The 25,952-nt window shown below is 58.4% G+C and overlaps 1 protein-coding gene across 2 annotated transcripts in view; it reads right to left on the bottom strand.

The window, feature by feature from the left end:
- Positions 1-25,952, bottom strand: part of RBFOX3 (RNA binding protein, fox-1 homolog (C. elegans) 3) — a 460,304-nt gene that overhangs the window by 19,620 nt on the left and 414,732 nt on the right. The window contains exon 5 of one of the 2 annotated variants that reach the window (XM_011990849.1): positions 6,262-6,516. In XM_011990849.1, coding sequence (XP_011846239.1) covers positions 6,262-6,483 — 222 coding nt within the window. In that variant the 5' untranslated portion in view covers positions 6,484-6,516. The remainder of the gene's footprint in view (positions 1-6,261; positions 6,517-25,952) is intronic. The other variant, XM_011990912.1, reaches the window with a different exon arrangement.

A 25,952-nucleotide genomic window follows, 5' to 3' on the forward strand; every position in this document is an offset into this window, starting at 1 on the left:
GGGGTTCCCTGACATGTGCCACCCCCATCAGTGGGGGCTGGGCTTTGGCATGGAGGCATCCGTGGTGGGCACAGCTGGCAGGGCCAGGAGGGTGGACGACAGGCCTCCAGAGACTCCTGGTCTGGCTGGTATCAGGTCTATCAGGTCCCCAGCAACACAGGGCAGCTGACTCTGGCTCCAAGGGGATAAGCAGGGGGCTCCTCCATCCAAGCCTAGGGAACTAGAGATGCCCCGCAGCCCAGTTTCCCAGTTCTGCTGCCATCCTCCTTGGTCCCAAGTTTTCTTGCAGAAAGCAAGCCTGTGCTAGACCTCTGGAAGGGCTGACCTCACCCCTGAACCAAGACGAGACCGTCCCAACATCCGCCGATCTTTACGGAGGTTCTGAACCCCACCCTCCCGCCGGATAGGCGTGGGTCTTTCCTCCTCAGTGGACAGGGATGCACCTGTGCCCTCTGCTGCTCTTGGGTACAGGTGACTGAGTCATCCCAGATTCGGGAATCCAGCCTGGATAGGGGCACGCAGCTCTGCCCTCTGAGCAGCAGAAGGCGGTGGTCAGCACGCCAGGGTGGCCACGATGGCGGGAACCGGCCCCGCGCCCACCCAGGGGAGCTGGGGCATCCACCCCAAAGTCCTAAAGGGAAGCAGCTGAGGATGAGGCAGGAGGAATGGGGTGATGGGGTGGGAGTGGGAGGAGCCATGAGTGGGGCCAGGACACAGGTGAGGAAGAAGCTGTTCTATCCCTGCTCAGCCCTGGGCAGAGGCTAAGTGGGTTCCATGGCTGTGAAACTGTCGTGTGTGCAGGTAAGCCCTACGAGTGACTGCACATGGGCTGCCCTGGGCCGGGGTATGGGGGCTCTCCAACCGCTGACTGTAGCGGTCCAGCAGCCTCCACTGCCTTTCCAACTTTTTCAGAGGCTTTCTTTCCCCTACTTAAAGAGAGAGAGAGAGAAAAAAAAAAACAAAAACCATCTTTGCTTCTCATTCTCAAATGCAGGGAAAGAGGGAAGAACAGGACCGCCCTTCCCTCCTGATTGAGCTGCGGGTCCTGCTTCTGCGTCTTTCCCCAGCTCTGTCTTGGCCCGGCCATTATGGACACCTCCCCAGCCCATTCAAGTTCAGGGTGGGGGGTCTAGTTGCCACACAGCATCTCCCACTCTCCACATCCTCTGAGGAGCCTGCACCCGCTTTCCCCTGGGCCCCCCAAGCTTGGCCCAGAGATAGGCAAAGGGAATGAGCCCTGGGCAGGGTCTGGTGGACCTAGGCAGACCCCGGACAGCAAGTGGGACCCGGCGGCTGTTGTTGGCACAGAACCAAGCTGTGCTGCTGCGACACAAGATGAACCGGTTTTTGGAAATCCCTTCCTCGACAGTGCCATCTCTCCTCGCTCCTCCAAAGACCTCCTGGGCACTCAGGCAAGGACCCGCCTTGGTGGGCCCCCAGTGGGCGGCCAGTCAGCCTTGGAGGACAGGTTCTCTGTGTGTGGTCTCAACCTGTCCACTGGGAGTGTCTGCCTCAGAGCCCGGCGGCACTGACTGTCGGCTCCCACGTGGCATTTGAAGAACACAGGATTCCAAACCCCCTGCTGGCCTCTGCACTGTGGCGCGGCCAGCCGACTGACGCCTCTTCCACTCCCACCTCCCAGCCTGGGTAGGGGCATCTCAGCTGAGCCTCACTGTGGTGTTGCTTTGGGGACCATCGCCTCTCTTCTGCCTCTCTCAGGCCAGTGGCCAGCCATGGCTACCCTTCACCCTTTCCATAAGCCGTGAGAGCCAAGAACACAGTGACCGAGGGCTGCAGCTCCTGGCGGAGGAGACAGAGCCTCGGCCAGACTATGAGGCCTGTAGTTATAGACGAGGTGGCCCAAATGGAAGATCAGGGCAAGTGCGGGAGTTTCTGAGAGGAGGCTCAGGCCCGACGGATGGCAGAGAGGACAGAGGTTCATCCTGGGGTCACCCGGCAGAGAGGCCTCCAGCAACCTGGCCGTAGGCATCTATGCCTGCAGTGAAGCCAGGGGTGCAGAGCCCAGATCCCCAGTGGGCAGTGGGGCAGGTGCTGGCCCCTCAGGCATCAGGCCCTTGCCGCCCACGTGGGGTCCCCTCTGGCAGGTGGAGGAGCCCGTGTGGGTTCTGGAAAACACCAGTCTCATCCTGTCTCCCTCTGCCTGGCTGGCCCTCCACAGTGACCCTCCGTGCTTTGGCATTTTCTATCCGTATGCTAATCTCTCTCTCTCTTTTTTTCTCAGAGTTTTGCTCTGTCGCCCAGGCTGGAGTGCAGCGGCGTGATCTCGGCTCACTGCAACCTCCACCTCCTGGGTTCAAGTGATTCTCCTGCCTCAGCCTCCCGAGCAGCTGGGATTACAGGTGCCCGCCACCATGTCTGACTAATTTTTGTATTTTTGTAGATACAGGGTTCCACCATTTTGGCCAGTCTGGTCTGGAACTCCTGACCTCGTGGTCCACCTGTCTCTGTCTCCCAAAGTGCTGGGGTGACAGGCGTGAGCCAATGCACCTGGTCTGTTAGCAAGCTGAGGGTCCCCTGAGCATAAGGACAGTGTGTGACCCCCAAGGGCCCACAGTGCTGGCACCTGCCTGACCCTGAGTGAATAAATAAATGCTCCAGACGGTGACCCCCGCTGAGGAACACAGACCTTGGCGGTGGCTCAGGGTAGTGAGATGGGGTCCCCCGGTCCTTCCGCAGCCCCTCATCGCACTCTGTAGCCTGTGCTGCATTTGTCCAGAGAAGGCAGCTGACGTCGCGGTGAGAATGAGAGAAACGGAGCGTGTCTGCAGGTGTGCGTGCCCCTCGTGGGTTCTTGTCACATGTCTCTTCCCATCACGGATGAGCAGAGACGCCCCTGCCCTACCAGGAAGGAGCCTCCGTATCTCTGGACGGTGAAAAGAGGTGTTCTGCTCAGAGGGGACGAGCCTTCCTGGGGAATGATGTAGCCAGAAAGCCACTGGAGGTGGTCGGGATCCACCCGAGGGCATCAAGACCACACAAATCAGCGCACGCTCTGCCTTCTGTGGGAAGTCTCGGTGGCGGTGAGGGACCGGTGGCCCCCAGGAGCGCCATGTTTCTCTCTGCAGGGTCAGCTGTGCTTCTGTGACTAGGAGTTGAGGGGTGCATCCCACCTGGGTGGTGGCAGTGTTGGGAAAGGCCCTGAGTTGGCTGAACACAGACTTCCCACCAATTCCCGGCTGGAAACCCTCCTGAGGGGAGGAGGAGCAGGAAGAGGCCTCGTGGTTCCAGAAATTCCAGGGCAGTCTTTCCGGAGCTGGGGCCCAGCCTGTCTTTGGGGGTCCTGGGGTGGAGGAGACGGGGAGGTAGAGGCATAGGCTGCAGGGGCCACTGTTCTCTCCCACTGACGCCATCAGCCCCAGGTCCTAGAACGGAATAGGCTGCCTGTGTGGGCCCCGGGCCTGGACAGCACCCTGCTGTCTAGGGGCCAGCTCTGCCACAGCTACCAGTGGGGCGGGTGATATGGGGGCCGGACAGGTGCTCCGAGCTCCCCCTTTCCACTGGCCCTGGCCACGCCACCTGCCAGGGCAGCCCATGCTCACCAGCAGAAGGAAGTCCCCTTGGGGGAGAGGGCGGGAAGCCCTGGTGGCCTCTGGGCGGCGTCTGGGTCCAGGGAGCATCCGGAGGTTGCAAGCCCTGACCTGGTGCCAACCTGGGCAGCAGGCTCTCGGGGGGGTTCCCTGGGTGGCACCTCAGGAATGGTGGGGAAGGAAGAGACCAGGGTACTTGGTGGTTGCACATGGGCCCTCGAGTGCTCCAGGAGACACTCTGACCTAGGCGGATCTGGACCAAAGCTCTGAACTCACCCCACTTCCTATTTCGAAGATCTAGACCCCAATACCAGGCTGCTTGGGGCAGGACCAAGGGGAGGCTCGAGTGAGCTGAAAGGGCCCTGCTGATGACCAGGGACAGGGCCCGGGGACACCTGAGCCAGCAGGGAGCGTTCGGCCTTCAGCTGTGAGTGCTGGGCAGCCTCTGGGAGGAAGGAGCTCCTGGAATCTGGAACACCCTCTCCAGCTGGCTTCCAAGGTGGGGAGGCTCCGTGTGAACAAACACTCCAAGGTGGGGAGCGCGCAGCCTCCGGGGCGGCCCAGGTCTTTGTTCTTCCTGGGGCACCACGCCGACGCCGTGACTTCTGCCGGCAGCCCCGCCCTGGGTGCAGGTCATGGAGAATGACTCTCTCCTCTGGGACCTTGGATGGAAGATCTGCAGACCACAACCAGGAACCCTCTGCCAGACCTTAGAGACCCCAGCCTGAAGAAAGGAAGGTCCAGGCCATCTGCCATCCCCTGGGCTCTGGGTGCTTCCCGCCTGGACACGCTTCCTGGGAGCTCTGGAGGCTGCTGACTGGGTGGTGAGACTCCCATCCTCCTAGTCGGAGAGTTCTTCATCAGATGCAGCGTTCGCCTTTTCAGCAGCTGCTGCTTACTCGGGGCTTCTCTCCATGGTCCGTGGACCCTCACGGGCAAGCCAGGCCCAAGCCAGCCTCTATTTCTGACTTTCCTGTCCTTGCGTGGCAGGAACCAGGGGACAGGGCTGGGTCATTTCTTCTTTGTAGCCTCAGTGCCAGTTCAGTGCCAGGCACATACCAGGTACCCAGCAAATGTCTGCCGAGTGAAGGAAGACTTTATGTGTGTCCTGGGTAGGCCGTGTTTGGTGGCTCCAGTGTCCAGGAGGCGTCTGGCCTCGGTTCTGTTGTTCAGTTAGAGCGCCTGGTCCGTCCCCACTCTGTGTTATCTGTGCATCTGACCCTCCTGCTTCTGGTTTTCTTCTGGGACGAACCCCTGAGGCTCACCATGACAGACCCCCTCGTTTGTCTATAAGGTGGCTGTCAGAGGTCTGAGCAGATGAGCTGTGTCTACTGGAGTCAGTCAGAAAGAGACCCAGCCTGCTCTAGCGTGACTTGTTTACGGTGAACCCGGTTTGGCTCCCGGGATCATCTCTTTCTTTTCTAAGCACACACAATGCGTGGGTTTGATGAATCAGAACCAGAGCAGCCGGGGAAGCATGACTTGGCCCCCACTTCTACCACCCCAGGGCCTGGCCTTCTCCATGTGTGTCCTGTGGCTGTAGGAACCCTGGGTATCAGGATGCTGGGGGGCACTGGAAAGGCTGATGGCCTCAGGGCAGATTCTGGCTGGGCGGGGCTCCAAGCAGGGAGGAAGGGCACCACCTGGGTGCCAGATGAGGGTCATGTCCAGCCCAGGAGGCGGCTGGGTGGGCTCTCTCCACAGCAGGCCTGGGTGACGCTGGAGGAAGCCCCTGCCCAGGCACGCGCCAAGAGAAGGCTCCTATCTGCATCCACACAGCACGTTGGGAGCCAGGCTGGACTGCGGGAGGGCTGAGGCAGTTGGGAAGGGACCCCGATTGGGAGCCGCCAGGGCGGTGCCGCTCCTGGGCAGTGTAGAGAGCTCTGGCCTCCTGCCCAGCCCCGCCAGCTAGCACATCCAGTGCTGGGACAGGGCCAGCGGGGACAGTTGGATGAACCTGGAGCCCCAGAGCAGGGGCAGGGGAGGCACATGGAGATCTCAGTGGAGGGGACCAGAGAAAAGGAATAGACTGGCCGGGGCTCTGCAGGGTGGGTAGAGTCAGGGCCTGGTCTTTGTACCCAGAGCCCACTCCAGGCCGGCGGCTTGGCCACTCCCTGCCGGCTCTCTTTGCTCTCAGGAAATGTGAGAAGTGAGGGCTCAGCACTTTTGCCTGGGAGCTGCATTACAACCACATAATTGAAGCTATCTGATTGGAGGCCAGCCAAGCAGGTAGATTACAAGCGATTAGAAATGATAGGAGGGCCTGCAACCCGAGACAGCTCAGAGGGCCCTGGGCCGCCTCCGCGGCTCTGCCTCTGCCCTCCGCCCGTCTCCTTCACTTTCTACTAACAGGTCTCTGGCAGTGAGGACACCTCCCAGCTGGGTGAGTGTTTGCTCGAAGCAGGGAAGCCAGGCCCAGGCGGCTGGAGGAGGGTGGCTGCCACCCCACCCCTCAGTGCCCGGCCGTCCCTCCAAATGCCTGCTCATCACAAAGCTCCTTGGTGCTGGGGTTGAGCAGGGGCTGGAAGTGCCTTTGCTGGGGGTAACTTCTGGCCCAGGAGCCCCGTAAAAGGCTCATCCTCCACACACAGAGGCCCTGCCCAGGTCCCCCACCCATGTGGTATACCTCATGCCCTCCTGGGCCACCCTTCTGCTGGGTGGGCGCTCCTCCCTGAAGCTCCAGGGCTGGGCCTGGGGTCGTGGGGGCCCTTACCGGCACTGTCTGGGTCCCGGCGATGGGCTGTGTGCTGGCCTCGGAGCCTGGCTGCTCGGGGTGGGTCTGTGCTGGTGTGTACAGGGTCATGCCATGCTCTGAGGGGACCGGGGTCTGGCCGGAGTAGTCCTGCGTGGGGTGCGGCGGGGGCGGGGCATACTCGGCAGGGATGCCGTTCTGTGGCGGAGGGGGGTACTGGGCAGGGGGGTAGGGCTGGGCCATTGCTTCAGGCGGAGCCGTGGCGTCCTGATCGCTCTGTGGAAGGAGAGAGAGCAAGGCCTGGTTAGAATCTTGTCCCCTTCCCGGAGCCCCTGAGGATGGGGCCTTGTGGCTGAGCAGGGCTTCTCCAGCAGTATTTTCAGCAACCTTTCCCCGGCCCCTCCATGGGGGGCTCCCCGGCATGGGCACCAGCTCAGAGCAGGAGGGGGTGCCGCGCTGGGAGTGCCGGGGAGTCTGGCTCTGGAGTCAGATGCCGCTGGGTTTCAGCCCATTGACTCAGCCTTGTCAGACCTGGGTACAAGAACAACTGAAGGGTTTTTTTTAAACTATCTGATTTTAAAAAAGTTAACCATTTTAACATAACTGTAGGCTCACGCAGCTGTAAGAAATAACAGAGTGATCTGTACAGCTTGTGCCCAGGGTCCTCACGGTAACATCCGTAAAACCACCACCAGCAGGATACTGACGTGGATTCACACAACACACAGAACGTTCCACCAGCGCGAGGACTACTGCTCTTCCCCTCTTAGCGCCAACCTACCTGCTTCCCACCTCCTTAAGAATTTTAAGCCTTGGCAGGTGGATCACCTGAGGTCAGGAGTTCAAGACCAGCCTGGTCAACATAGTGAAACCCCGTCTCTACTGAAAATATAAAAAGTAGCTGAACGTGGTGGTGGGCGCCTGTAATCCCAGCTACTCGGGAGGCGGAGGCAGGAGAATCACTTGAACCTGGGAGGCAGGGGTTGCAGTGAGCCAAAATCGTATTACTGCACTCTAGCCTGGGCAACAAGGGCGCAACTTCGTCTTCAAATGATTTTAAGCCTCGGTTTTGTCATTGGAAAGCAGGAGCGAGAGGGCACTGCCCAGCCCGCACCTGGATCCCTGGAAGTGACTGTGTAGAAGCTGAACTCGGCCTCCTGCTTCCCCTGCCACTGATGTCCATGACAGTGAGGTGTGCTGGGAGGGGGGGCAGGAAGGGTTCCAGTCTCTGTCTCAAGGATCTCTGAGGAGCTCTGGAAGATCTGTCTGTGCCCCCTCAAAGGCCTGCTGTCTCAAGCGGGGAAAACTGCTCCCGCAGCCACTCTCAGAGGCTCTTAGAAGCCCAGGCCCTTGGGCAGGACCCCAGAAGCAACGTAGGGCAGTGGCTGCGGCCTGGGCCCACAGCATCAGCAGCACCTGGGAGCTTTTTGGTGGGCAATGCAGATTCCAGGGCGCATCCCAGGCCTCCTCCGGCAATCTGCGTGCACTGAGAACCACTGACTCAGGGCCTGAGAAGCAGCCCTGGTGGGAAGACCTTATGACCCCAAGAGGAGGACTGGGGTCTTTCACAGCCCCAGAGAGCAAGACGCAGGCGGAGGCGGCAGAGGGAAAGGGGCTCCGGCCTCCTCCACTGCAGACACGGCCTGGGGCCCAGGATCTCCTGAGCAGGCAAGGCACTCGCCCCCCAGGAGTCTGCGGTGAGGAGGCCTCGCTGCCTGGAAGGACACATGCCGCCTCTGCCTGGAGCAGCCCACCCGTGTGTTAGGACCCCTACTCAGATGTGGACGGGTCTGACACTCACAGCCGCCCCGGCAGGGACAGCCAGGAGTCTACACCCTTCTTGAAGGTGGGGTTTGCTGTGGGGAGGAGGAATGCCCAGCAGGGAAGTGGCTGCTCACCTCCTTCACCTGTGCCTCCACCCCATACTCCCATCGCCCGGGGCCACGTACACTTTGTTCACACCACACACTTCAGTGAGCACCTACTAGGTGTAGGCAGAGGCTGGGGGCTGCCCTCGCAGGGCGGTCTTTCTCCCGCTTCCCTCCACACCCACACATCCCCCTCTGCCTGGCTCCTGTGTTCTCAGCCTCCGGGCAGTGCCTCCCCCGGCTAAGGAGGGGCCAGCCCCTCATGTGCCCATGCTCCCCGCACAGGTGGATCTCATGTGCCCATGCTCCCCGCACGGGTGGACCTGGCATGTCCACCTCTGTTCTGCCTCCCCCACTCCTGGCCTGTCCTCTGCATCCTTCATTCAGTTCCTACAGATCCACCCAACAACTGTTGATTGGGTACCTGGGGTATGCCAGGCCCATGCCAAGGAAGGGGCTGTGTTGGCAGCAACCCCGACAGCCCCTGCTCCCTGCTGGTGGGGCTTGCAGTCCAGCGGGAACGGAAAGCTTCAGGAAACCATGGCCCAGATGCCAAACCATTGTTACAGCGCTGGGGGCTGTAAGGGGCCTGGCTGCACCAGGGAGGTGGCCCCAAGGGATGGTCCCAGACTGGGTGTTCTGCTTCAGACCGGGCCACCCCTCCTTCTATTTAGAGGCCCCAAACCCTCTGCCCAGGGGCCGAGCAACCTAGGGTGGGTGTGGCCAGCTGGAAGGGTGGAGCCTGGGCAACCCAGCTGTGCCCTGCTCCCTGAAGCCTCCAGGGCCGGCCGTCCCTGGGCTCTGCAGCGGGGGCCGTCTCGGTGCTCGTCACCCTGCGACAGACTCGCTGAGTGGGAACCTAAGGAGCAGAAATGCTGTCCTCCTCCCATCCCCATCCCTCCGCAAAGCCAGCTGGTTCCTTCCCTCTCTCTGCTGACTCTGAAACTGGGGCGACATTCAAGCTCCTGAGCCACGGGAGGGAAGCACACACATGTCCGCGCATACACACTCGCGGGAGGTTCCCGGCTCATTGCTCCAAAATAGCTGGCGAGGCCCCATCGTCCATTGTTAGCAAACGTGTCGGTGACGAGTCCAGTGGGAAGGGGTGGATCCATGAGAGAGGAGGAGAGGGAAGGGGAGTCGGGGCACCCAGAAGGGGTGGAGAATATGTAGCACCCGGGATGGCCAGAGGCAAAATCAGGAAAACAGGAGCAAGGGAGTGAAGAGAAAGTGGAAGGCGCAGCGTGAGGGCCCTGCAGACACGGGGGAGATGAATTTGCTGATAAATATTTGATTAGAACCTTCGCCAACTTGCACCATCTTCCCAGCCACCCCCTGCTCCTCCACCTCCTCTAAGACCTGAGAAAGAGTGGGCTCCTGGTCAGGCGCAGTGGCTCATGCCTGTAATCCCAGCACTTTGGGAGGCTGAGGTGGGAGGACTGCTTGAGCCCAGGAGTTCGAGATCACCCTGGGCAACACAGTGAAACCCTCTCCACAAAAAATTTAAAAAAAATTAGCCAGGCATGGTGGTACATGCCTGTAGTCCCAGTTATGTGGGAGGCTGGGGCAGGAGAATTCCTTGAACCTGGAGGTTGAGGCTGCAGTGAACCAAGATCACACCACTGTGGTCCAGCCAGGGTGACAGAGCAAGACCCTGTCTCAAAAAAAGAAAAGAAAAGAAAAAAAAAAGGGCAGCTCCTGTCCCGTCTGCTTCCTTCTCACCCTACCTCCAACCCTCTGCAGAGCTCTCATCCCTGTCATTCAACTTGGGGCTGAATGACAGCTGCCAATCACTCTCACTTCAGGTTCTGCAGGGCTGGAGCCTAGAGCCCTAACAAGCGACAGGGGAACTTGCCAATATAAAGGTGGGGGCTCTGGCAGTAGGTGCCAGATCTGAGGGCGTCTGTGGTGGGCAAGAGGTCCCTAGGAGATGGGGAGATTTTAGGGACATTTGTGACACTAGAATAAAAGCAGTATATTTGAGCCCACCGTGCTCCCTGCTTTTATAGACACTCACTCATTGAGTGGACACTTCCTCCTTTCCCAGCTAATAAAACTGAGGTGCAGAGACAAAGTGAATTGCCAGGCTAGTACGGGAGGACCCCGGAGAGCAGCACCGGCAGCCGGGATCCCAAACCCACCGTCTGCAGCTCCACATGGAATTGTAGCCCTGCCCAGGGGGGTTTGCAAGGGAGAGGAGGTTTCACAGCCAAGCATCGGGGTCTAGACCCTGCAATGCATGGGGATGGGCTTCAATGTCCCCTCTTAGCCACCAGGTGGTCCTGGTGACTGTCTGTCTTCTCTGCACAGGTTTCTCCATCTGCAAACGGTCACCATGGAGCCTGGGCAGAGGAAATGCAGAACGAAAGCCTAAGACCCCTCAGGGGGTCTTAGGGTGACCAGCAACACCCCTGCCCTGCGTGTCCTCCACACCTGTGCTGGGGTGGCTGTGGTCCTGCAAGCGGCTCTCAGAACTGGCTACACATCCCAGTCACCTAGAGAAGTGTCCACACCTGGGCCACGCTCCTGAACAACAGAGGCCACTTATAACCAGTGTTTCCCAGGAGACTCTGACATGCAGCCCTGGTGGAGAGCCCCAGATCAGAAAAGCAAAGTGTATCAGGCCCATCCTGAGAGGGCGCGTGAATGCCCAGCACACGGAAGACGTGCAGCCAGGATCTGTCCCATTGCTTCTCTTCTTCCCAGGTCGGCTGGGGTCAGAGTCAAAAAGGGCCTGGGGTTGGGTGGTGTGAGTGGAGGAGTTCCTGCTGGGCTACGGGGCTTATCTCAGATGACCTCATGTTGGACCAGCTTGTGGAAGGATCTGGTTCCTCAGGGGACTGTGCATTCTCAGAGAATGGGGACCACTTCACTCACCCTTTGTCCCCATATCCCTGCACTCAGCACAGCACCCTGGTGTACTCAGAAGAGTCTCAGTGTACATCAACGGGTGGATGCATATATGTATGTATGTACGGATGGATGGATGGATGGATGGATGGATGGATGGGAGGGGTGCATGGATGGGCAGGTGGGTGGATGGAGGGATAAATGGATGGCTGGATAGATGGGTGGATGGATGGATTAAAGGGTGGGTAGATAAGTGGAGGGATCAGAAGGTGGGTAGATGGATGAGTGAATGAATGGATGGAAGGGTGGATAAATGGGTAGATGGCTGAATGAATGAGAGGGCAGATGGATGGGTGGGTGGATGGATGAACGGATGGGTGGGTGGGTGGATGGATGAACGGATGGGTGGATGGGTGGATGGAAAGATGGATGAATGGATGGAAACAAGGGTGAATGAAAGATTGGTGGGTGTGTGGATGCACGGATGCACGGATGAATGGATGGGTGGATGGTTGGATGGATAGATGGGGGGGTTGATGGGTGGGTGAAAGAATGGGTGGGTGGGTGGATGGACAGATGGATGAATGGATAGATGGGTGGATGGATAGATGGATGAGTTTAAAGACCGTGGATAAGTTGTTATCCTCCCTCCCTCTACAAACTTGCCCCCCTCTTCTATCATCGCTTGTGCCTAGCAAAACTGCTAAGACCCAGCTCTTCCTGCTCCACTCCACAGCCCACACTGATGGAGATAAACACAAAATCACCCTGAATGATTCATTCAGAATCCATGACCACCCTCTGCCATGGGCCTGGCACTGCCATTCAGCTCTCACAACCTGAATGTTGATTTCACCCTTCCTCCTCAATCTTCCGAATGTTCTCCCTTATCCTCACTCTTGGTGAGACCCTGCTTCCTGTCTTCTAGGAAACAGGAGACAACAACCACATTCACCTGCCCACCTCCCTGCCTCGTAACCTACACCATGCCTTCCCACCTGTCCCCAGGGATGAGCACTGTGCTCCCAGACATGACCAACCACGTCACCTGTACACTAGAGAGCAGCCCTTCTCAGCATCATGTGCTCACATCTCTGGCAGTTCACCCCTTGCACTCCAGAGCCATCAGTGTTTTCCTCCTGCCGGCACCCTGACAGGCTGCAGTCTCTCCCGTGATAGGGAAAGAAAACCCTCCTTGACACCATGGCTTTCATCCTACAAACCAACCTCACCACCTCCCTGAGAGCAAAACTTCCCAAATGAGCTCTCTATACCTGTGGCCCCCATTCCCTCACTCCCATTCTCTCTTGATCCCACTCCAAGCCAGCGTTCCGAGGCACCATTCCCTGAAACCACCTTTGCCAAGGTTTTGACATCCACCATACTGAAAATGCAATGTGACCACTGCAATGTGACTCACATGTCCAGTCTTTGTCTGGTCTGGGCCCTGAGCAGCACTGGCCACAGCTGGTGGCTCCTCTGTGTGGAGACACTTCTCTTGGCTGCACTGCCCCACTCTCGGTTGGTTCTATTTTACCGGAAGCTTCATCTGCATTGCTGGTTCCTGTGTATCTCTCCAACATCTGGATACTGATGGGCCCCAAAGCTCAGAACTTGGACCTCTTTCTTCCCTGTCTACACTGACTTTCTGAAGGTTTTGATTTAGTCTCAAAAGTTTAAAAAAATTACCTGTATGTTGACAATCCCAAAGTTTTATCTTCATCCTGGACTTCTCCCCAGAATCCCAGCTGCCCCTTGTAGTCTCCACTTGGACATCTGATATACTTTGGCGGTTTGACGTGCCCCCAAAGGGACCTCTGACCTCTCCCCACTACCCCCCTCAAACCCATCTCTGAGGTCTTCCCCATTTCAGGAAACACCTGCCCCAGTCCAGCACATAGTCCTAATCTGGGGGTCACCCTTGACTTGTCTCTTTTGGTCCACACCCCACAAACAGTCCAGTAGCAAACCCCACTGGCTCTGCCTCCAGCCGCCTTGAACCGCCCACTGCTCCCACCTTGGTTGGGCCACCATCATCTCCTGTCTGGTCCTCCTACTTCCTCCCTGGCTCCTACAGTTTGTCCTCTCCAGAGTAGAACCCAAAGTCCTGAGATGGCTCCCCCCCCACCAGGGACCAGCATGACCCCTACTCCTGCTTCTCTCCTCTTGCTTGTCTACTCCAGCCACAAATGTCCCCGCTGTTCCTTGAACGTCTAGTTGCCACCTAAGGAATCTGGCACACAGGTATATAAAAAGGTGCTCACTATCATTCATCATCAGAGAAATGCAAATCAAAAGTATACTGAGATATCATCTCACCCTAGTCAAAATGGCTTAAATCCAAAAGACAGGCAGTAACAAATGCTGGCGAGGATGTGGAGAAACGGGAACCCTCGTACACTGTTGGCGGGAATATAAATTAGAACAACCACTATGGAGAACAGTTTGGAGGTTTCTCAAAAAACTAAAAACAGCTACCGTAGGATCCAGCAATCCACCTCTGAGTATATACCCAAAAGAAAGGAAATCAGTACATGGAAGAGATACCTGCATTGCTGTTTACTGCAGCACTGTTTACAATTGCTAAGATTTGGAAGTAACCTAAGTGTCCATCAACAGATGAATGGATGAAGAAAATGTGGAACAGATACACAATGGAGTACTATTCAGCCACAAAAAAAATGAGGGCCTGCCATTTGCAACGATATGGATGGAACTAGAGATCATGATGTTAAGTGAAATAAGCCAGGCACAGAAAGACGAACATCGCATGTTCTCACTTATTTGTGGGATCTAAAAATCAAAACAACTGAACTCATGGACACAGAAAGCAGAAGGCTGGGAAGGCGAGTGGGGATGGACGGGGGGAAGGTGGGGATGGTTAATGGGAACAGAAAAGCAGAGAGAATGAATAAGACCTACTATTTGATAGTATAACAGGGTGACCATAGTCAGTAATAACTTAATTGTACATTTAAATAACACTGAAAGAGTATAATTGCATTGTGTGTAACAAAAAGGATAAATGTTTGAGGAGATGGACACCCCATCTTCCCTGATGTGATTATCACACACTGCATACCTGTATGAAAACATCTCATGTATCCCATAAATATATACACCTACTATGCACCCACAACAACTAAAAATAAGAAAAACAAAAACTAGAGCCTCCCTGCCCAGCTGGCACTCCCCACGCACCCTGCCCCCGGCCCAGGTCTGCCCTTCCCACTCTGAGTGCCTCCAGGAGTCCATGATCCACTACCTTCCTCTGCCCCCAGAACTAGCCACGAGCAAGGACTTGGTCCCTCCTGCTGCTGAATCTCTGGCATCCAGAGCAGTGTGTGACACACAGAGGGGACACCCTAACAATGTACCTAATGGATGGATCGATGCGCAAATGAAGAAAGATGTCTGCGTGGGTGTGCTCGCTGACCAAGCTCCACTGTACCCCACATGCCACCTCATCGAATTCCCACAAGCCTGTAAGGCAGACTCAGGTGTCGGCCTTGCTCTGCAGATGAAGCTTGGGCAGCCATTCCTATAGCACCTGGCAGGCAGGCAGCAGGCAGTGAAGTTTGGCCAGTCCACCCCTTCAGGGGCTACTGATGCAGGTGGGGATAGGCAGGAAACCCAACTGTGCTGCAGGCCTGCTCTGTGTCCACTGCCTTGCGGCCATCATCTCATCTTTACTCACCATTCCTCCATGTGGTCGGTACCACAAACGCCATTTTTACAGAGGGGCCAAGGCGCCTGCCCAGGGTCACAGAGCTGAGGTTCTCGCATAGACTGCCCCCTCCCACGCACTCTACTGCACATGCCCTCTTCAACACAGCGGGCTGGGCAGGCACAAGATGAGCTGGTGTGGAGGTGGTGGCTGGCTCATCCCAGCATGTGAGTGCCACTGGCCATGCTCTTTACAACTCCAGGGTCTAGTGACCACACTGGTAGCCTGAAACCGGCCCTGGTGGGAGCATTTACACCACAGGAATCGGCAAAAGCTGCACATCACACATAAGGGCTGGACTGGGATTTGTCACAGGAGAGAGGGTTGTTAGACATTTACCAGCACACCACTGCCCAACTCCCTTCAATCACACAGCAAGGCTGTGGCCCTGGAGGCCTGATGTTGTGGCAGATAAATGATACTGAATGAGGCTGTCTGCAAAGACTGCACTCGACATTTTAAAATTAAATGCAATTCAAGCAACAGTTATGGAGCCCCTCCTCTGGGCCTGTATTTAAAGGTGAATAAGACGCGGTTCCATGCACTAGAGGATTTCTGGCACCACAGGGAACTGACCATTCCCAGCCAGCAGCAGCAAGGGCCAGAAGGTGGTGAGCTCCATAGAGGCTAATGGCCACGTGTCTGGCAAAGGTGAACCAGGGACCGTGACAAAGAGGGGTGGGAGCGGCTCGGGTGTGGGGGCGGAGGGAAGGTGTTGCGGGGATGGTGGCCGGGGCTGGCCTTGTAGGCGGGGCCAGGGCTCTGGGAGTGGCTGGCCTGCCAGGCCTGCTCTCCACCCCTTACCCGGCTTCTGCTCCATAAGGCTGGCAGCCTTGCCTGGACCCCTTGCCCTGTGGCTTCCTGGTGACAGTGCGGGGTGGGAGAGGAGCGTGGGCCTGGTGTATTGGGTCCCCTGGTTCCCCACTGGGAGGCTGTCTTGGGCTGGCTCTTTCCTGGACCACGGCGGACTGACCTTGTCTCGGGGGGAGCCCAGTCCACAACTCTCCTGCTCCCTGGCTGTAGTCACTGCTTCCTCCACACGCTTCTCTGGGCCTGGCATGGCGAGGGCTCTGCTGTCGCCAGATCTGGGGGCCTGTGCTGTCCCTGGTGGTCCCTCCAACCCTGCTCTCTAGACACCTCCTTGAAAATAAACTCGTCTCCAATTATCTGGGAATGAGTGAGCCACCTGCTGCCTGTTGGATCCTGATGACACGATGGTGTGGGGTGAGGGCTCTCCTAGCCCAGGACGGGCAGGTGCGGCCCTGGGCAGGCTGGGGCTGTGGCTGACTGTCCAAGCCACACGGCCTCGCCTGGGCTGTGCTCTGGGCGCACATGCCCTTGGTCCCAGGACCCTGTGCACTGGTCCCACCACCACACTGGCTTTCAGCAACTTACTTTGCGGGATGCGGACAGTGACTCATCTGCCTGGAGGCAGCGCCGGGCAGAAGGACCCTCCCCATCTTCCAGACCTAGAGCTGAGGACCCCCAGAGGTCTCTGCCCACATCACTGGCCCAGTGTGTTCTCCACCCGGCCTGTCCCTTGGCCAGTGTGCTCTCCAGTCCCTCCGGGTAAGGCCCCCAGCCTGCTGTGGGACAGCGGGCCGGCAGGTTGCTCAGGGAGCAGGCGGCAAGGAGACAGGCTGGCTGATGGTCTGGCCATGGGCAGAGCCCCTCCCACATGGCCTGGCCGCCTTCCCTCGGCACAGCCCTTCCTGGCTCCCTCTCCTCTCAGCCCTCCAGGACAATGAAGCTAATTGCCTTCAGATGCCTCCCGCCTGCGGGAAGGGTGCCGCGTGGCCCTGCGCCGGCAGGGCAGGCTGCAGTGGGAGTGAGGCTGATGGCGAGTCTGGGCACAGGGCCACTTCTCCATCACCTCTGGGCAAAGCCGGTTCCAGGCAGAAATGGGGAAGGGAGGGAGGGGGAACGCCAAGCCCCATCCATCGAGCTGTGAGGTGTCACAGCCTGTGCCACCTGTGCAGGTCACCTGCCTGCCCAAAAGGTGAGTCCACCCACCTGCAGATCTGTGCTGCCCTCACCCTCACAGCCACCACCGCCCCCACACATTTAATTCTCCTGCTGACCTGAAGAGATGGATGTCACAAGCTAAGCTTCACAGAGGGGACAGCGAGGCCAGCGGCTACGTGGACTGTGAGCGGGAAAGCCCCTCGCCCCCTCCCCACGGTTTGGGACACCTCAGACTTCCTGGATGCATCTGCCACATTCCCAGTTTGAATGTGGTTGGAACACAGACGTGTGAAAGTCTGGTGGGAGCAGGGAGCTTCAGGCTGTCAGCCGCACATATCCCTGTGACGGGGACCAGAACAGGACAGACGGATGTCCACTTTTGGAGTCTCCACTCTGGGGGCCAGAGCCATCTCACCCAGAGCATGTGGTGCCCTCATGCGGCAGGTGGTGATTCACAGGCAGGTACCCGATGTGAGCACCCCTGCCTGGCCCACAGCCCTTCCAAGATCGTGGAGGAATCTGGTATCGGATGGGGAGGCTGGTGACCCGGGGGCTGACCTCTGGCAGGCAGGGGGTGTGAGTTCCAGTCCCTGGGGTCCCTGATGATGGCTGGATCGGGTGACCTCATTGCTCTCACCTACCCTGCCTAGAAGCACGGGTGGTCCTGCCCTCCTCCCCTTCTATACGCCCAAGGGCGTGCACATGAGGCCCCATCTCTCTGCATGCCAGGAGTCTACATCCTCGTCTCTAGCTGCAATTGAAAAACCTAAACACTCCTTTAGTTCCAGAATCTTAGAACAGGCAGTTCCTCAGGAGACACCCAGCCCAGCCCACCAGACAAAGTCTCCTCTTTCCCTCCCTGACCGGCACCCCCGGCCTCTGCTCAAACAAGCCTCCTGACAGGTGCTTTACTGACAAGGAGGCTCCTTCCGTCCATCTCAGAACCGCCCTGCCACTCACTGAGCTGAAATCTGCCCTCCGGAAACTTCCACCCGGCGCCGGGCTTTGCAGGCATCCCACAGCCTCCCCTTCATAGGCTGGCCCTCCAAGGACACACAGAATCCGCCTCTCTAGTATGTTTGGCTTGGGTGAACCCTCCGGTTTCCTGAGTGGCCAACTGCTGCCAGCTTTGTCCGTCCTGGCTGCTCCTCAGCACGACTCCAACATCACATTCACTCCCAACTTACAGGTCAAGAGTCACAACCAAATGGCTCTGGTCAGATCTGGATCCGGGCCAGCCTTTCAAATCGTCACCCAATGTCATCATCATGCCAGTCCGGGTGCACCCTTCCTTCCTCGGGGGGTGGGAGCAGCTTCGCTTCTTGATACCCAAGTGCAGAAAGGGGGGCTCCCCAGCTGTGCCCGCCCAGGTGGCCAGTTCCGGAGCAGACGGGGTAGTTTCCACGAGCCAGAGGACAACCCAGAGATACCGCGTGAACAGGAACGATGAGAGGGAGACCGGAGGGAGAAGCAGGTGTCTGGAGCAGTGAGGGAGGAGAGGAGGTGGGAAGAGCGGAGGAACAGGAGAACAGGCATTTCTAGACAATGCATTTGCTTCTATGTTCTTGGAGGTGATACTCCTATTTTCTTTTCTTTTTCAAATGTGCACATTATAGGTCAAGGAAGTTTTAGGGAAAATAAAAGATTATCTAAAACGGATGAAGATTAAGCTGGAAAACGTGATGATGCCAAGGGAAGGCCCAGGTGTCCCCGACTGGCGCCCCTGAGCCCCTGCATCAGAGGCCGGTTCCTATTCCTGCCATCATGTCGTGTGCTGGGGTCGGGTCTGGTTCTGGGAAAGATGTCCCGCCAGGCTTAAAGCTGCACTGCGCTGGAACAGCACGAGTTATCTGGATATCTCCGAGGAGGGTGGAGCTGGCCCTACTCATAAGAGACCTGTGACCCCTGACCACAGGAGGTTTGAACTGAAAGGCGTCTCAGAGAACATTCTGTCCACTTTGTCACGGAGAAAACGGGCACCAGAGAGGCTGACGTGCCCCCGTCACGCTGCTGGTGTGGGCAGGGAGCGCTGCTGTTCCTCATGTCTGCACCAGCGGGAAAGTGAGTAATGGCGTGCATGAATCTGCCCCCAAAATATACACCACGCGACTGCTCAGCGCCAGGCTCTAGATGTCTGGGCACAGCAGCCGGTAGAGTCCTACCCTCAGGGAGCAGACTCCTGGTGGAAGCCCTCCCCAGCACTGACTAAACTGGAGATGCACGATTCCATGTTCAGGGGTCCCCCACTTGGCCTCCAGTTTCCTGAGTGGCCAACTGCTAGCAGGGGCTGGGTGGGAGGTACCCTCGAAGGCTGGGCAAGTCCTCCTGGCACTAAGCATTTGCTTCAGTGACTCCTAGAGGGGCTCCCTCATGTGTGGATGAGAGGGGGGACTCTGCTTCCCAGAAGCACAGATGCAGAAATAAACCGTCACGAGCATTTTCTAGAACCCGCTGAGGCCCAGAAGTAGGCTTTCCCCAGGTGCTTTGTGGACCCAGGATCCGCCAGGGCTTTCCCAGGATGGAGGTCGCAGGTGGGAGGTGGATAGGAGGGCCGGTGCAGCCACAGCTCGCTCTCTCGCACCAGGTTCCTGCCTTCAGACTCAGCTGCTTCGTCCACCCAGAAACAGGCCACCTCTACAGCTCACGGGCTCCTAACGCCAAGGCCCGTGGCTCCGGCTGGACTGGGAGAGTGAGCATCCCTGCCAGTTGAGAGCAGAGGCCCCAGACCAGCATGGAATACCCCCAAAAGCCCGGTTGTAGCCAGCAAGGTGACAGGCCTGGGAGCCGGGGCTGCCCCTGCTCCTGTGGGAACTCCTCCCTGACCCCCAGCCTGCTGTGCCAGGACAGGCAGCTCCGGAGACCTCCCGCTCTGGGGCAATCTCATGCCTCCTTATCAGGAGCTCTTCGGGAGTCCTCCCCAAGGTGCAGGATGTACAGAGGGGTCCCTGCAGGTACTTCAAAGCCAGAGACCTTGGTGCACAGCCCTGCTTCAGCAGGGTGCTATTGCAAATGCCTCAGGCCAGAGTGAGGCTATGATCACAGTGAAGAAACCTCTGGTGGTGCTTCGGCACCTGAGCCCACCTGAATTTTCTGGAACCTCAGCAGTGGAGGGTAGCACCCCAGACCCGGAGCCCCCAAGCACAAGCGCTTGTGCTTCCATCACTGAGTCCCCAGGGGCTGACAGAGTTCAGGCACACAGCAGGTGCTCAGTAAATGCTGAGTGATGCTGACGATGGTGAAGATTATAGTACTGATGGATGGTGGTTGAAGGCTTACGAATGCCCAGCACTGGGTGAAACGCTGCAAGTACATTAATTCGTTTAATCTTCAATGCACTGAACTGGCATTCTTGATACAAGGAAAGAAACTCCGAGTGGGGCAGTTACTTGCCCAAGTACACACATCCAGGACGGAGCAGACCTGGGATCAGAACCCAGGCCTGTCTGACCCTGGAACCACCTGCTGCTGCCTGACAGGTATGGACTGCTTCCCAATCGGGAGTAAGAAGTGAGTATGCCCTAGAGATCCAGGGGAGGAAGGAAGGGTGGACAGCAGAGCAATGCTCTCGCCTTCCCCAAGCTCCCCAGGCTCCTGCTGAACCAGTTGTCCCGGCTTCCCGAGTTCATTCTAACCTAGCAACCAACCAGGGTTTCCTGAGCCCCTGGTATGCACCCACCTCTGTGCCTGATGCTGTCCCTCAAGGTGCAGAGGACACCATGGCCTCTGCAGGGGCTGACTCAGGACCTCCCCTGCCCCAATGGGGAGAGGTAGTGGTGTGCTGGTAACATTCACAACGGGCTCCATGGGGAAAAGCCTGCTTGTGGCGTTTGCCAATTTCCCTGGTGTAAATACTCCCACCATCGCTGATTTTAAGCTACCAGCCTGACGTCTCTGAAGGTGCAGCTGGGAAGAGATACTTACAGTCTAGAGCTTATATGAGACCCCAGCCCACGCCAGGGAGGGGAGGAATGGGAGGACCTGCCCCAGTCGGGCTCCAATTCACCCTCCTTGCCCCAGCAAGAGGTCTGGGGGAAGCCCAGGAATGGGGACTGGTGAGCAAATGGGAGCTCTGCAGGAGGAGGGCAGGGGCTGCTCTGCAGGGGCCAGGAGGAGGCTGGGCAGCACAGCTTGCTGGGGAAAGGCTCAGGAGGTGCCCAGGCCTGGGGCAGGAATGTACCTGAGTGACTTGCTCCCACCCCGTCCAACCCATTCTGTCCCCTGACAGCAGGTTTAATATCTTTTATTAATTAGGGCTGTTGGACGCCTCACCACACTGCATATTACTTCATTCGGGGACCATTAGGTCTCCATGTTCCGCGGCCACCGGCTCTCAGGTCCCCTTCCCTCCCGCCTTCTCCAGGAGGACTTCGCGGAAGGCCCAGGGCAAATCAAGAGCCTGTCCCCGCCCCTCAGACCTAGAGGGGCTTCAGGGATCATACAGGCAGAGCCACACTGCAGGTGAGCAGGGCTCCGAGGCCCACAGTCACTTAGCAAGCCAACAACCTGCCACCAAGTCACCTGCTCTGCCGCCTGCTGTTGGCAGTGGAGGGTGGGCACAGGCTGGGTCGCTGTGGTCCCTGGCACCGCCCTCTGCCGGAAGCGTGGATCTCCCCACCCTTTCTCTCCTTTTGCTTAGGTCCACAGCTTCTCATTTTCCCCTAGGGCCTCAGGACTCTCCCACAGGGGCGTGAGGGCAGGCGGTACAGCAGGGAGGCGCTGGGTGGGCCACGGGGCAGACCTCCCTGCAACCTCCAGGCCTCAGTGTGCAGCCTGCTCTCCAAACCCTGGGGCACAAGCCTGGGTCTCACAGAGCCCCTGATACTGAGCAGTCTCCTGGCACAGCTCCTGGAGCAAGCAGAGTGCCCTGTCCCTCAGCCCAGGCTTGGTGCAGGGTGGGGCCTGCCATGCTCTGGCTCTGGCCTCCCTGCCTGGATGGGGGACCTGGCCCGAGCCTCAAAGTCCAAGCCCAAATTCCTCATCAGTGAAGACCCAGAGCCACTGTGGTGCTAGGGCATGGGGCAGGAGAATTAGCCCCGCATCTGAGGCAGAGGGCTCTGTGTGCCCCGTGTGTGCTGTGTGCCCCGTGTGAGCCATCTGCTGTGTGTGCTGTATGCTCACTGTGTGTGTGTTCTGTGTGTTCTGTGCACTGTGTGTGCTGTGTGTACTGTGTGTTCTGTGCCCATGTGTGCTCTGCGTGCCTACGTGTGCTCCGTGCAATCTCCATGTGCTCTGTGTGTGTTCCATGTGCTGTGCTCTGTGCACGCTGGGAATAGCGCTAGCGCGTCTGCGCTTCTGGACAGGAAAACAAGCCCCACGTCTATCTTTACCATCTTCCAGCTGAAAGTTGGTAGCACCTCCACCCACAGACGTGGCTGCAAACCCCAGGGCGTGAGCCCACCGGGCCCGGGACCCATCGTCACCCGCAGGAGCCTCAGGCCTTCCTGTTGAGCACCGCTACTCCGCCATCTGCCGCCCTTCACGCTCACTTCAACTCCAAACCTGGGCCTGGTCTCTCACGTGAGGAGGCCATGGATTACGTCTTCATGCATGAGTATCTTCTCTTTTGGTAACTGTATCTCAGTACACCTGGTTTCCTTCATAATCCGTTTTGTTTTATGCATTTAAGACCCTTTTTGGAAGAAGGGGTCAGATACTGAGGGGTTCAAGGCACAAGACCTGGTAGAAACCTCTGCCCAGTGATGCCAGGGGCCTCCCTGCTCTGATGGCTGAGAGATGGCCCCAAATCCTGCCCAGTCACCTGGCCAGAGCCCAGCGCCAGCCCCAGCCCCAGCCCCAGCCCCAGCCCAGACTCAGTCCCCCCCACTCAGGTCAGCACAGAGCTTAGCTGAAAAGCCCCAGGCGAGGGGACAGATTTTCACACGATTAGGCGGTAATTCTCTCCAAGGTCACCCCATACAAATCATAAATAATGTTACTCCATAAATCCTCTTCTCCCACCAGCTTCACCTCCACCTACTCTGCCTCTTGCCTGGGGAAAATCAGCAAGGAGCCAGGTGTCTGGCTGATGGGGCTCCGTCGGCAGGTGCAGAGCGGGGTGCTGGGAGGGGGTTTCACCTCGATGGCCAACCAGACGGACGGAAACACCAACAGGTCCCAGCTCCCGGGGTGTGGGGGCTTGAGGCTGCTGGCCAGCTGGGGCTGAGGTCAGACTGAGTCACAGAGCCCAGCAGGGGTCTCTGCAGGGGGCACGCCAGGGTGGGGTGGGGGGCAGAGGGCGTGCGGCAGATGAGCACTGCACGTGGGGTAAGCAAAGGAGCTGAGCGATGTGGGCCAGTCACGGCCCAGAAAAGCAGCGGCCTACAGCCCTATTCCATGCACGTCCCTTGGGTTCTGCCGTGGTCTGACGCTGTAGCTCTGAGAGCGCACGTGTGTGTACTTGTGCAGGTGCAGGCGCCACGGGGGATCAGCACCCAGCAGTAGGCGGCTCCCCTCTGGACCAGCAGGAAACAGTGTACATTGCTGGTCTGACGGGTGAGATCGGCAGGGGTGCCAGAGCTGCTGGGGGCAGAGTTGGGGGTGAGGACAGAGGGCCTGGGCGCAGGCTGCCGCGGTTCTCTCTCTCCCTGCTCTGCCCTCGAGCAGCAGGCATCTGCCTGGCTCTCCCTTGAGCGGCCTGGCCTCCCACTGCTGCTCACTGGCCCTCCCCTGGGGCGGAGGAGACCCTGGAGAGCAGTAACGCTGGAGGAGGACAGGGAGTGGGTGCAGGGGACGTGAGAAAAGCCGCAAGGACTGGGAAGAGGTCACCCCCCTCCTCTGAGAGGTCAGGGAGGCACTGGGAAAAGCAAAGCCCTTGTCCTGGGAGTGGGAGCCTCTTCTCCACCCCGGATGGGGCGTGCGGGCCCGGGGGAGGCTCCAGGTCCTGAGAATGATCCCCTTGCCCTCATCGTGGCCCCTATAACCAGGCTGCTCTCCATTTCACACACGAGCAAAGTGGCCTGAGCCACACAGGTGGGGGGAGCTGCCAAGGCTGGGCCGGACTCAAACCCCAGCGGAGGGGTGACCAAAGGCCTCCTTCCCATCCATGGAGACCTTCTGCCTCCAGGGAGGAGGGGGCGCTCATGGTGGCCTCCTGCCCCTGCCCACAGAAGCAGGGTGGGGAGCAAAGGTTCTGAGATCCCTGTAAGTTACCAAGGCAGGGGCCAGTGGGAGACGACAGAGGAGGCTGCAGGAGAAACCAGAGGAGCAGGTGCCTGAGGAGGCCTGGGCCCAGCCTTGTCCATCCATGGTCACTACCAACTCCTAGTACAGCTTCACTGCAGCTGTCATGCAGCTCCCGTCTCACCTGTACCTTCCCACTCACTCAGCTGAGATCTGTTTGCTGAGCACCTACCAGCCATCTCTGGGATACCATGGTGAACGCCACCACCCCATGTGGTGTCACGGACAGGCTTTGTGCAGAGCTTCACTGCTGTGACTCAGGTCTTTCCTCCTCTAATCCTCCTCTACATCCTTGAGGTGTCCAAACACCTCCTCTGGGAAGCCTTCCAGGCTACCCCTACCCAGCTGTGATCTCCACTGTACTCGGTTCCTCCTCTATCCTTGCTCAAGTCCTGCTGAGATGCTGCTGTGAATTTATAAGCAGGTGAGTACACGGTACACACAGCATTTGGCCTACACCTGAGGGTGGATCAGCAGACACCAGGTTCCTACTCAGTGGGATGGCAAGAACATCATTCAGGCCAAAGCTCCCTCCCAGGGCCTTGTGAGGACAACGCAACAGGTCAGCTGTCAAGTGACCCAGCAGAAGAGAAGTGCTGGCTGAGAATATCAGAGCAGCCCCTCGGCCTCTCCCCTCCAGAGTCCCAGGGCCGCTCGCTCCGCCAGCCACAGAGGCACCCTCGTTTCTGTTTTCTGCATATTCATTCAGGAATATTAGCATTATTAATGGCCCATGGTCTTCATTTAGCAAATGGAACAGGATATTAAGCACAGTGCCCAGGACATGAGGTGGGCAGGCGGGGGTGGAGACGGCGGGAAGGCAGGACCCCACCCTTGTGCTCTGCACCCAGCAGCCTCAGGTCTGGGACGTTCCCCTGTCCCGCCCACGGTGCCCTGGGGCTTCCAGCAGCCACCTCCTAGTTACTGTGAGCTCCAAGAAGGCGGCTTCAAATGAACATTTGCAAAATGTAATTAGGAAGGTAAATTTCCTGGCAACGAAGATTACATAATGCGTCCCACAGCCAAACACCCACCCAGAGGAATGTGGTTTGAAAACTGGATTTATTCATCACTTGGGATCAGTCCCCTGATGATCCCTTCTTTAATGGGGGCACTTGGGAGTTGGTGGTCCGGGCAGTGTCTCTGGGAGACTCTGTGGGGACAGAGCCCCTGGGTGCTCATGCCTGGTTGGTCACGTGTGGCTGCGCACAGCAGGTGCACACAGCTCTGCAGCCTTGCAGCTGGGACACAGTGAGGTCTGTGTCGCATGGTGAGCTTTGAGACTCTGCTCCTCAAGGTCTGGCCTGAGGACCCTGTCATCTGTTAGAAATGCAGATTTCAGGGCTGCACCTTGACCTGCAGCCTCAGAATCACAAACCACAGGTGTCCTGGGGAGGGGGTCCTGAAGCCGGTTGGCACCCTGTGTTGGAGCCACCATGCAGGGGGCACAGTTCCCCCTGGGGGAGGAGGCAGTTCCCCCCACGCCTGGGCCCAAAAGGACGCTGCTCAGGGAGTCAGGGACAGCAGCCACCGGTGGACGCTGGCATTCCTACCAGTAGTGCTGAAACAGCTGGCGGGCCTCGAAGAGGGGTCTGGAGAAAGACCACTGAGGGGCTGGCTTCTGAGTCCATGGGAAGGGCCACCTGGACACCCTCAGTCACAGCACAGATTGAGGAGGGGGCAGAGACTTGGTGAGGGAGGGGGACTCTGAGTGCTATCCTCTGAGAATCACAGTGTGACCCCATCTGATCCCATAGATGGTGAGGCTGAGGACACTCAGCACACCCAGATGAGCACACGTGGTCACGAGGTGAGGGGCACCACCTGGTCTAGAACCCAGGCCCGGGGCAGCAGGTGCTTTCTGCTCCACCTGTCTGTACCCCCGAGCACCTGTCCAGTCCACCGCCCGGCCACAGCCAGGGAGACTGAGTCAGCGCCGTAGGTCATCCTGGAGCTGTGTTTCACTTGTAAAATGGGACAGGCAAGGGGAGGTGGCAGGGTCCTGGGGAGGTGAGATGGGTAGTGGTGGGCTCCCGGGGAGGTGAGGTGGGTGGCGGTGGGCCCCCGGGGAGGTGAGGTGGGTGGCGGTGGGCCCCCGGGGAGGTGAGGTGGGTGGCGGTGGG

This window comes from Mandrillus leucophaeus, unplaced genomic scaffold, assembly GCF_000951045.1.
Source record: "Mandrillus leucophaeus isolate KB7577 unplaced genomic scaffold, Mleu.le_1.0 Scaffold1, whole genome shotgun sequence".
NCBI lineage: Eukaryota > Metazoa > Chordata > Mammalia > Primates > Cercopithecidae > Mandrillus > Mandrillus leucophaeus.